General features: G+C 40.2%; 1 protein-coding gene across 1 annotated transcript in view; it reads left to right on the forward strand.

Moving 5' to 3' along the window:
* The first annotated feature begins 11351 nt into the window (after positions 1 to 11351).
* Positions 11352 to 13017, forward strand: part of LOC130928054 (oocyte zinc finger protein XlCOF22-like) — a 30884-nt gene continuing 29218 nt past the window's right edge. Inside the window, exon 1 of the mRNA XM_057854260.1 lies at positions 11352 to 11715. Within this exon, the coding sequence (XP_057710243.1) occupies positions 11616 to 11715 (100 nt within the window). The 5' untranslated portion in view covers positions 11352 to 11615. The remainder of the gene's footprint in view (positions 11716 to 13017) is intronic.

The following is a 13017-nucleotide window of genomic DNA, read 5'->3' on the forward strand; positions in this document are numbered from 1 at the left end:
GAATTTACTGATGCCAATGTACTTGGATTCTATTGACTATATGGATGTCGATGCCATTGACGGCCATGGACGTCCAAAATTTTTCCCATTCATTTTCTATGGGGAAAAGACAAAATGTCCCCAAATCAGTAGGAAATCAACAGATATCAATAGGACCTTTACCTCAAATGTCCCCGATAGCATTGATGCTTATGGAGGGTGATGCCATTGACGTCCATGGACGTCCAAATTTTTCCCATTCATTTTCAATGGGGAAAAAACAAAATGTCTCCAAATCAGTAGGAAATCACCAGATATCAATAGGACCTTTACCCCAAATGTCCCCAACTGCATTGACGCTTATTGAGGGCTCCGCCATTGACGGCCATGGACGTCCAAATTTCCCATTCATTTCTAATGGCATTTAATTATGTTTTTTCATTCTATTGATGCCAATGTATTTGGATTCCATTGACGCCTATGTAAGTTGATACCATTGACGTCCATGGACGTCCAAAATTTTTCCCATTCATTTTCAATGGGAATTTTTTTTTTCTCCCCCAAATCAACAGGAAATGACCAGATATCAATAGGACGTGTCCCCCAAACTTCCCCAATTCCATTGACGCTTATGAAGGGTGCCGCCATTGACGGCCATGGACGTCCAATTCTCCCAATCATCTCTAATGGCGTTTACTTTGTTTAATGCCAATGACTGGCATTATTGTCCATTCTATTGCTACACCTGAGTGGGGCGAAGATCTGTATCTCCACTGAGGAAAGACCCAGGTGTAATTTCTCCCGAAATTGCAGTTTCTAGTTACCTTGGTCTTTCCAAGGGAAAGAACAAGGTTATGTTGTTGTACAACTTTATTGTACTTCTTTATTATTATTCTTTATTATTATTATTATTCAATAATTGTTGACGTTTTTTTCGGCGCGCCGCGCAGCCCAAACCATAGCACCGATCGGCACCGTTCAAGTATCGATACGACCGGAATTTTCGTGCGACGATGGGAATTTTTCAAACGACCCCGAAAATTTTTCCGTTCGGCCGTAAACGCCGATTTTCCAATTTTTAAAAAAAATTTCAAAACGCTACTTGTCCTACAATTTTTGAGCAAATCACATAATTTGGACATCAAAAATTCCGGGACGGTGGGGGGCATAAAGATTGTATACAGAATTTGGAAAAAATTTACGGTTCTCCGGATATTTGCCAAAAACTATCCCATTCATTTCCAATGGGAAAAGTTCCCATTCACTTTCAATAGTATTTCCAATGGACTTTACATTGCATTGATGCCATTGACGGCCATGCATGTCGAATCTATTGATGCCAATGTACTTGGATTCATTTGACTATATGGATGTCGATGCCATTGACGTCCATGGACGTCCAAAAATTTTCCCATTCATTTTCAATGGGGAAAAAACTAAATTTCCCCAAATTAACAGAAAATGACCAGATATTAATAGGACGTATACCCCAAACGTCCCCAATTCCATTTACGCTTATGGAGGGTGATGCCATTGACGTCCAGGGACGTCCAAACTTCCCATTCATTTCCAATGGCATTTCTTCATGTTTGTTCATTCTATTGATGCCAATGTACTTGGATTCCATTGACGCTTATGTAAGTTGATACCATTGACGTCCATGGACGTCCAAAATTTTACCCATTCATTTTCAATGGGAAATTTTTTTTTTTCCCCAAATCAACAGAAAATGACTAGATATCAATAGGACCTGTCCCCCAAATGTCCCCGATTGCATTGCTGCTTATGGAGGGTGATGCCATTGACGTCCAGGGACGTCCAAACTTCCCATTCATTTCCAATGGCATTTCTTCATGTTTGTTCATTCTTTTGATGCCAATGTACTTGGATTCCATTGACGCTTATGTAAGTTGATACCATTGACGTCCATGGACGTCCAAAATTTTTCCCATTCATTTTCAATGGGAATTTTTTTTTTTTCCCCAAATCAACAGAAAATGACTAGATATCAATAGGACGTTTCCCCCAAATGTGCCCGATTGCATTGCTGCTTATGGAGGGTGATGCCATTGACGTCCACGGACGTCCAAACTTCCCATTAATTTCCAATGGCATTTCTTCATGTTTGTTCATTCTATTGATGCCAATGTACTTGGATTCCATTGACGCTTATGTAAGTTGATACCATTGACGTCCATGGACGTCCAAAATTTTTCCCATTCATTTTCAATGGGAAATTTTTTTTTTTCCCCAAATCAACAGAAAATGACCAGATATCAATAGGACGTGTCCCCCAAACTTCCCCAATTCCATTGAAGCTTATGGAGGGCGCCGCCATTGACGGCCACGGACGTCCAAATTTCCCAGTCATTTCTAATGGCATTTAATTATGTTTTTTCATTCTATTGATGCCAATGTACTTGGATTTCATTAACGCCTATGTAAGTTGATACCATTGACGTCAACGGACGTCCAAAATTTTTCCCATTCATTTTCAATGGGAATTTTTTTTTTTTTCCCCAAATCAACAAAAAACGACAACATATCAATAGGACGTGTCCCCCAAACTTCCCCAATTCCATTGACGCTTATGAAGGGCGCCGCCATTGACGGCCATGGACGTCCAAATTTCCCATTCATTTCTAATGGCATTTAATTGTTTTTTCATTCTATTGATGCCAATGTACTTGGATTCCATTGACGCCTATGTAAGTTGATACCATTGACGTCCATGGACGTCCAAAATTTTTCCCATTCATTTTCAATGGGAATTTTTTTTTTTTCCCAAATCAACAAAAAATGACCAGATATCAATAGGACGTGTCCCCCAAACTTCCCCAATTCCATTGATCCTTATGAAGGGTGCCGCCATTGACGGCCATGGACATCCAATTCTCCCAATCTTTTCTAATGGCTTTTACTTTGTTTAGTGCCATTGACTGGCATTATGGTCCATTCTATTGATAGACCTGAGTGGGGCTAAGATCTGTATCTCCACAGAGGAAAGACCAAGGTGTGTAATTTCTCCCGAAATTGCAGTTTCTAGTTATTATTATAATTCATCTTATTCTCCGCGTTTTTTCGGCGCGCCGCACAGCTCGAACCATAGCACCGATCAGCACCGTTCAAGTATCGGCACGACCGGAATTTTCGTGCGACGCGGGCAATTTTTCAAACGGCCCCGAAAAATTTTCCGTTCGCCCGTAAACGGCAATTTTCCGGAAAAAAAAAAAAGTTTCAAAATGTATCTAGTCCTACAATTTTTGACCAAATCACATAATTTGGGTATCAAAAATTCCGGGACGGTGAGGGGCATAAAAGTTGTATACAGAATTTGGCAAAAATTTACGGTTCCCCGGAAATTTGCCAAAAACTTTCCTATTCATTTTGAATGGAAAAAAAACGCGCGCTTCACAGCCCGAACCGTTAGACCGATCGGCACCGTTCAAGTATCGGCACGACCGGAATTTTAGCGTGACACAGGAAACTTTACAAATGGCCCCGAAAATTTTTCCGTTCGTCCGTAAACGGCAATTTTCCGTGAAAAAAAAAAAACTTTCAAAATGTATCTAGTCCTACAATTTTTGACCAAATCACATAATTTGGGCATCAAAAATTCCGGGACGGTGAGGGGCATAAAAGTTGTATACAGAATTTGGAAAAAAATTACGCTTCCTCGGAAATTTGCCAAAAACTATCCCATTCATTTCGAATGGGAAAAGTTCCCATTCACTTCCAATGGGATTTCCAATGGAATTTACATTGCATTGATGCCATTGACGGCCATGCATGTCGAATCTACTGATGCCAATGTACTTGGATTCAATTGACTATATGAATGTCGATGCCATTGACGGCCATGGACGTCCAAAATTTTTCCCATTCATTTTCAATGGGGAAAAAACAAAATTTCCCCAAATCAACAGAAAATGACCAGATATCAATAGGACGTGTCCCCCAAACTTCCCCAATTCCATTGACGCTTATGAAGGGTGCCGCCATTGACTTCCATGGACGTCCAAAATTTTTCCCATTCATTTTCAATGGGGAAAAAAGTAAATTTCTCCAAATCAACAGAAAATGACCAGATATCAATAGGACGTATATCCCAAACGTCCCCAATTCCATTGACGCTTATGGGGGGTGCTGCCATTGACGTCCATGGACGTCCAAAATTTTACCCATTCATTTTCAATGGGAAATTTTTTTTTTCTCCCCAAATCAACAGAAAATGACTAGATATCAATAGGACCTGTCCCCCAAATGTCCCCGACTGCATTGCTGCTTATGGAGGGTGATGCCATTGACGTCCACGGACGTCCAAACTTCCCATTAATTTCCAATGGCATTTCTTCATGTTTGTTCATTCTATTGATGCCAATGTACTTGGATTCCATTGACGCTTATGTAAGTTGATACCATTGACGTCCATGGACGTCCAAAATTTTTCCCATTCATTTTCAATGGGAATTTTTTTTTTTCCCCCAAATCAACAGAAAATGACTAGATATCAATAGGACGTTTCCCCCAAATGTGCCCGATTGCATTGCTGCTTATGGAGGGTGATGCCATTGACGTCCACGGACGTCCAAACTTCCCATTCATTTCCAATGGCATTTCTTCATGTTTGTTCATTCTATTGATGCCAATGTACTTGGATTCCATTGACGCTTATGTAAGTTGATACCATTGACGTCCATGGACGTCCAAAATTTTTCCCATTCATTTTCAATGGGAATTTTTTGTTTTTTTCCCCAAATCAACAGAAAATGACTAGATATCATTAGGACGTGTCCCCCAAATGTCCCCGATTGCATTGCCGCTTATGGGGGGTGATGCCATTGACGTCCATGGACGTCCAAACTTCCCATTCATTTCCAAAGGCATTTCTTCATGTTTGTTCATTCTATTGATGCCAATGTACTTGGATTCCATTGACGCTTATGTAAGTTGATACCATTGACGTCCATGGACGTCCAAAATTTTTCCCATTCATTTTCAATGGGATTTTTTTTTTTTTTCCCAAATCAACAGAAAATGACTAGATATCATTAGGACGTGTCCCCCAAATGTCCCCGATTGCATTGCCCCTTATGGAGGGTGATGCCATTGACGTCCATGGACGTCCAAACTTCCCATTCATTTCCAATGGCATTTCTTCATGTTTGTTCATTTTATTGATGCCAATGTACTTGGATTCCATTGACGCTTATGTAAGTTGATACCATTGACGTCCATGGACGTCCAAAATTTTTCCCATTCATTTTCAATGGGAAATTTTTTTTTTTTCCCAAATCAACAGAAAATGACTAGATATCATTAGGACGTGTCCCCCAAACTTCCCCGATTCCATTAACAATTATGAAAGGTGCCGCCATTGACGTCCATGGACGTCCAATTCTCCCATTCATTTCTAACGGCTTTTACTTTGTTTTTTGCCAATGACTGGCATTATGATCCATTCTATTGATAGACCTGAGTGGGGCTAAGATCTGTATCTCCACAGAGGAAAGACCAAGGTGTGTAATTTCTCCCGAAATTGCAGTTTCTAGTTTATTCATCTTATTCTCCGCGTTTTTTTGAGCCAACGCACAGCCCAAACCGTAGCCCCGATCGGCACCGTTCAAGTATCGGCATGACCGGAATTATCGCGTGACGATGGGAATTTTTCAAAACGCCACGAAAAATTTTCCGTTCGCCCGTAAACGGCAATTTTCCAAAAAAAAAAAAAAGTTTAAAAATGTATCTAGTCCTACAATTTTTGACCAAATCACATAATTTGGGTATCAAAAATTCCGGGACGGTGAGGGGCATAAAAGTTGTATACAGAATTTGGAAAAAATTTACGGTTCCCCGGAAATTTGCCAAAAACTCTCCCATTCATTTCTAATGGGAAAAGTTCCCATTCACTTCAATGGGATTTCAATGGAATTTACATTGCATTGATGCCATTGACGGCCATGCATGTCGAATCTATTGATGCCTATGTACTTGGATTCAATTGGCTATATGGATGTCGATGCCATTGACGGCCATGGACGTCCAAAATTTTTCCCATTCATTTTCAATGGGGAAAAAACTATATTTCCCCAAATCAACAGAAAATGACCTGATATCAATAGGACGTGTCCCCCAAACGTCCCCAACTCAATTGACGCTTATAGGGGGTGCTGCCATTGACGTCCATGGACGTCCAAAATTTTTCCCATTCATTTTCAATGGGGAAAAAACTAAATTTCCCCAAATCACCAGAAAATGACCAGATATCAATAGGACGTGTACCCCAAATGTCCCCAATTCCTTTGCCGCCTATGTAAGTTGATACCATTGACGTCCATGGACGTCCAAAAATTTTCCCATTCATTTTCAATGGGAATTTTTTTTTCTCCTCCAAATCAACAGATAATGACTAGATATCAATAGGTCGTGTCCCCCAAACTTCCCCAATTACATTGACGCTTATGGAGGGTGCTGCCATTGACGGACATGGACGTCCAATTCTCCCAATCATTTCTAATGGCTTTTACTTTGTTTAGTGCCATTGACTGGCATTAAGGTCCATTCTATTGATAGACCTGAGTGGGGCTAAGATTTGTATCTCCACAGAGGAAAGACCAAGGTGTAATTTCTCCCGAAATTGCAGTTTCTAGTTATTATTATTATTCAATAATTCTCCGCGTTTTTTTGAGCCAACGCACAGCCCAAACCGTAGCACCGATCGGCACCGTTGAAGTATCGGCACGACCGGATTTTTCGCGTGACGATGGGAATTTTTCAAACCGCCACGAAAAATTTTCCGTTCGCCCGTAAACGGCAATTTTCCGAAAAATAAAAAAAGTTTCAAAATGTATCTAGTCCTACAATTTTTGACCAAATCACATAATTTGGGCATCAAAAATTCCGGGACGGTGAGGGGCATAAAAGTTGTATACAGAATTTGGCAAAAATTTACGGTTCCCCGGAAATTTGCCAAAAACTTTCCTATTCATTTTGAATGGAAAAAAAACGCGCGCTTCACAGCCCGAACCGTTAGACCGATCGGCACCGTTCAAGTATCGGCACGACCGGAATTTTCGCGTGACACAGGAAACTTTACAAATGGCCCCGAAAATTTTTCCGTTCGTCCGTAAACGGCAATTTTCCGTGAAAAAAAAAATGTTTCAAAATGTATCTAGTCCTACAATTTTTGACCAAATCACATAATTTGGGCATCAAAAATTCCGGGACGGTGAGGGGCATAAAAGTTGTATACAGAATTTGGAAAAAAATTACGCTTCCTCGGAAATTTGCCAAAAACTATCCCATTCATTTCGAATGGGAAAAGTTCCCATTCACTTCCAATGGGATTTCAAATGGAATTTACATTGCATTGATGCCATTGACGGCCATGCATGTCGAATCTACTGATGCCAATGTACTTGGATTCAATTGACTATATGGATGTCGATGCCATTGACGGCCATGGACGTCCAAAATTTTCCCCATTCATTTTGAATGGGGAAAAAACAAAATTTCCCCAAATCAACAGAAAATGACCAGATATCAATAGGACGTGTCCCCCAAACTTCCCCAATTCCATTGACGCTTATCAAGGGTGCCGCCATTGACTTACATGGACGTCCAAAATTTTTCCCATTCATTTTCAATGGGGAAAAAACTACATTTCTCCAAATCAACAGAAAATGACCAGATATCAATAGGACGTATACCCCAAACGTCCCCAACTCCATTGACGCTTATGGGGGGTGCTGCCATTGACGTCCATGGACGTCCAAAATTTTACCCATTCATTTTCAATGGGAAATTTTTTTTTTTCCCCAAATCAACAGAAAATGACTAGATATCAATAGGACGTGTCCCCCAAATGTCCCCAATTGCATTGCTGCATATGGAGGGTGATGCCATTGACGTCCAGGGACGTCCAAACTTCCCATTCATTTCCAATGGCATTTCTTCATGTTTGTTCATTCTATTGATGCCAATGTACTTGGATTCCATTGACGCTTATGTAAGTTGATACCATTGACGTCCATGGACGTCCAAAATTTTTCCCATTCATTTTCAATGGGAATTTTTTTTTTTTCCCCAAATCAACAGAAAATGACTAGATATCAATAGGACGTTTCCCCCAAATGTGCCCGATTGCATAGCTGCTTATGGAGGGTGATGCCATTGACGTCCACGGACGTCCAAACTTCCCATTCATTTCCAATGGCATTTCTTCATGTTTGTTCATTCTATTGATGCCAATGTACTTGGATTCCATTGACGCTTATGTAAGTTGATACCATTGACGTCCATGGACGTCCAAAATTTTTCCCATTCATTTTCAATGGGAATTTTTTTTTTTCCCCCAAATCAACAGAAAATGACTAGATATCAATAGGACATGTCCCCCAAATGTCCCCGATTGCATTGCCGCTTATGGAGGGTGATGCCATTGACGTCCATGGACGTCCAAACTTCCCATTCTTTTCCAATGGCATTTCTTCATGTTTGTTCATTCTATTGATGCCAATGTACTTGGATTCCATTGACGCTTATGTAAGTTGATACCACTGACGTCCATGGACGTCCAAAATTTTTCCCATTCATTTTCAATGGGAATTTTTTTTTTTTTCCCCAAATCAACAGAAAATGACTAGATATCAATAGGACGTTTCCCCCAAATGTGCCCGATTGCATTGCTGCTTATGGGGGGTGATGCCATTGACGTCCACGGACGTCCAAACTTCCCATTCATTTCCAATGGCATTTCTTCATGTTTGTTCATTCTATTGATGCCAATGTACTTGGATTCCATTGACGCTTATGTAAGTTGATACCATTGACGTCCATGGACGTCCAAAATTTTTCCCATTCATTTTCAATGGGAATTTTTTTTTTTTTCCCCAAATCAACAGAAAATGACTAGATATCATTAGGACGTGTCCCCCAAATGTCCCCGATTGCATTGCCGCTTATGGGGGGTGATGCCATTGACGTCCATGGACGTCCAAACTTCCCATTCATTTCCAAAGGCATTTCTTCATGTTTGTTCATTCCATTGATGCCAATGTACTTGGATTCCATTGACGCTTATGTAAGTTGATACCATTGACGTCCATGGACGTCCAAAATTTTTCCCATTCATTTTCAATGGGAATTTTTTTTTTTTCCCCAAATCAACAGAAAATGACTAGATATCATTAGGACGTGTCCCCCAAATGTCCCTGATTAAATTGCCGCTTATGGAGGGTGATGCCATTGACGGCCATGGACGTCCAATTCTCCCAATCTTTTCTAATGGCTTTTACTTTGTTTAGTGCCATTGACTGGCATTATGGTCCATTCTATTGATAGACCTGAGTGGGGCTAAGATTTGTATCTCCACAGAGGAAAGACCAAGGTGTAATTTCTCCCGAAATTGCAGTTTCTAGTTAAACTATGGTGTGCTATTTATTTTATATTAGTCGTGCAGTCCTACTGTAAATATGAAAATGATACTATTTCCTGATTTATTATATTACGTGTGTTAGAGTAATGCAAACAGTTAGACGGTGCCTACGAGAAATTTTACCATTTTTCTCATCTCCCCCTCATTAGCCCGGTGTTCTGCCAAAATATGCTACATCGGCGAAACGTCCTACATTAGTCGAATTTGACACCTAAAGTACAACCGTGCGCTCTAAACTTGTTTTGTTTGGAGGCATACAGGAATAAGGTAGTAAAAAAATGCCTGCAGAAAATACTTAAATGTAGTTATATCAAATAAGGACGGTTTAAACACACTACGTGACTAATGTGGTCAACTGCTTAAAAGCTAACACAAAAAAACACAATGGTTAAAAGTATGAGAGGGTAATACATGCAAAAAGTATCTTTGAGGCTGTGAAAAGGTTCTAAATAACTAAATAAAAACAAAAATAGTGAGTAATCGCCGCCTCTAACCGATGTGCGCATGCGTGTGAATGCATGCGCAAGCGCCCTGAGCATTGTGTAGGACGTTTCGCCGCGTAGTAAGGAATGGCCGAACACCGGATAAGGTGATTCACCCCACTGTGTCAAAGGGCATGTAGTGGAGTGTGCTTAAACAATAGTTAGATGAATGTGTTAGACTAATGCAAACAATTATATGGTGTGTGCGATGACGGTAGCTTTTCCCTTCAGGCTTAACCACGCTCCCGTTCGTGAAGTGTCGAGCTGTTCTGGTTTGTTTACATCCTCGGTACACCCAAAATGGCGCCTGGGGCGTGTCCGCTAGTTTGGGCACGTGTCTGACAAAGGCTGGTAATAAAAAACAAAACAGCCCAAATTACAACTTCCCTTTCAAAATAAAAAATATTTCTGTTATACAACTAAATCAATCTTATGACATAATAATAATAATAAAAAAATCAACAGTGGGATTGTAAAGTTATCATTTCTACTACAAGGATCATTGGAGGTGTAGTTCAACACAGAAATCATTCAGTGCGGTCAGCAACGCCCTCTGGCGGTCAACAGAGAAGAAATAGAACGATTGTATTATTTTCATTTCAAGCAACACAAAATAATTCAGCTTTAACGGTCAATGTTTCATTATTAACATCTTAAAATGTATGTTTGTTTAATGTGTGTTTAATTAATGCAAGAGTGCAACTTTGACCTTATTTTCCAGAGCCAATTCAAACTGCAATTGGAAAACATTTTATCGAAAGATTGGTGTCAAAAGCTGAAGCAAATTCACCTTTCACGAGCAAATGCTTCAAAAATCAAACCACAATACGCCCCCCCCCCCCCCAAGAAAAAAAAAAAAAAAAAAAGCATTTGACTCTAATGTCATTTTAATGTCATTTTTAGAATTATGTTGAATTTGACTGTTGGCCTAAAAATCAGAAACGACATGTAGTTCAAAGCTCACCCAATGTGAGACTCTAAAATGGCAGTTTAGCTTAGTGTGAAGATGCTGCTCTAAGCAATCAACAGAGCTATGCTTCAAGTGGTGGACATACATTAAAAGGTTCAAGTATGTGGGGCACTGGACTGTGCTGGTACTCGAACTAAAGTACTCGAATATAAATCTGAAGAGGTGATTAAAAAAAAAAAAAAAGTACTCTGATGTGGCCAACATGACTGTCATTTAGCAGAATTTCAACTATAGTATTATTAAAAACATGTGATATCATAATTATCATAATATAATCAATATTTTCATATATATGTGTGTGTGTGTGTGTGTGTGTATGTTACAGAGTTAATTTTATCAAAGCAAAAAAAATGTTGGGGGGGGGGGGGGGGTCAAATTGACAATCAAATGTACATCTTAGAAATATATAAATATAGTTTTTTAATCAGGCACGAGCGCCAGCACCTTGCAGTTTTGATCAGGCACATTTACGAGAGGACAGGACTCCGTAGCCAATCACATACCTTTAATAGTGTGCCACGAAGGCCCCCCGAACGGACATAAACTCCCAAACAGTTCTGGTAGCTACACCGTGACTGTTTTCTTTTCACCCGTCATATTTTTTCTCCATGAGTTCCCTCGCTTCACTGAGCCAAACCCTCGACGTGTCGAGCACCGGTTTGTTCGTTCAAATATACTCTCAGCGCCCGTTGAAGCTTTGAGGCCTACTTCAGCCTAGTCTAGATTAGCCTAGAGGCTAACCAGAAGAATGCGTCGTGTGTGGAAACAGGACGCGAGAACAACACCGGCGGCAGAAAAGTTCCCTGAAGAACTTTGGGGCGCAAACGTTGTTCTTCACAGACTAGAAGGTTGGTTCACTTTTGACGTTCATTTCTTCATCGTAAATACAGTGACTTGCTAATTATTAGAACAGAAGAAAAAACTCATATTTAACCCTCGTGGCATGCAGGTACATTTTATGTACATTTTCATGTTTTTTGTATATTAAATCAGAGAGAGAGCATTGAAAAGTAAACACTTGGGAGCTCAAATGTCCCCCGGGTTGTGAAAACATGTAAAACTAAAAAATGGCATTGTGCTTTGATTTATTAGGCTCGAGCGTATGACGTGGCACTCGCGAGGTTTCCGCCGCTATCGCCATTTTGGAAGCGAGAAACATAAACAGTGAGGCATTTCAACACAGGTCGCTCTTTAAAAATGGTTGGAAATTATTGTGAGGTAAAGAATTGCAACAACCGATCGAATAGAAAGGAGAATGTACAGCTCGACGGAACACCATTGAGTTTCTTCTGGATCCCTACATGGAGAAAAGGCGAGGGAAAGGTCATATCTGAACTTACCAATCGTCGAAAAATGGCATGGGTGGCCTCGATCAGAAGGAAGGGCATAACGTTTGATTCTCCAGTTACACACAGAGTTTGCTCTATGCACTTCCACTCCGGTAAGTTAATTTCTTTTGTTTACGCAAATTCCAGTAACTTAATGCCCTAAGTCGGCCTGTTAGCTATAGCTATAGACCCTACTCACCTACATCACAAAATGACGTGTCGCTGTATCCGGCCGCCATATTGTACCTATTTTTTAGACCTATTCTCATTGTTTTCAATTAGTCGTGCAAGTTTTAGAGCAATTCATGGAAGCCCCGGTGTTATCTGACGCTGTAAACTCATTGGATGCGTTGCATAAAAGGCGTTACGTGGAAAAGCTTCAGTTTATCCATTCGCCAGATCCGTATTTGATGCCTAAATCGATGTTTTTCGACCTGCTGTCTTCGCCATCTTTGCCTGACCCTGATATTACTATATATTACTATATTACTATAACTATCTTGTCCACACAAAATCAGCCTATTCTCGAAACTTTAAGAGCTTGGAGGCTTATAAATGCTACGTTGCTGGTTGGGTGAAACAGGTCCTCGTACACGAAAATTCGGCAGGAATCTTGTGCTCGGAAGGTGAGTTACGAAATTTTCAATTCAAAATCTTTTGTTCTTGCTAACATCCACTGTCAAGTCTAATGTATTTCATGTCATTTGTCAATGGAGCAAGGGCTTTCAATGTTTATATAGTTTAGCGATAGCACTCTCACTACATACATATATAATATGTAATAAATATGAAGTGCGATAGCATTACTCCAGATTGTCCCTA

This window comes from Corythoichthys intestinalis, chromosome 13 (assembly GCF_030265065.1).
Source record: "Corythoichthys intestinalis isolate RoL2023-P3 chromosome 13, ASM3026506v1, whole genome shotgun sequence".
Classification (NCBI taxonomy): Eukaryota; Metazoa; Chordata; class Actinopteri; order Syngnathiformes; family Syngnathidae; genus Corythoichthys; species Corythoichthys intestinalis.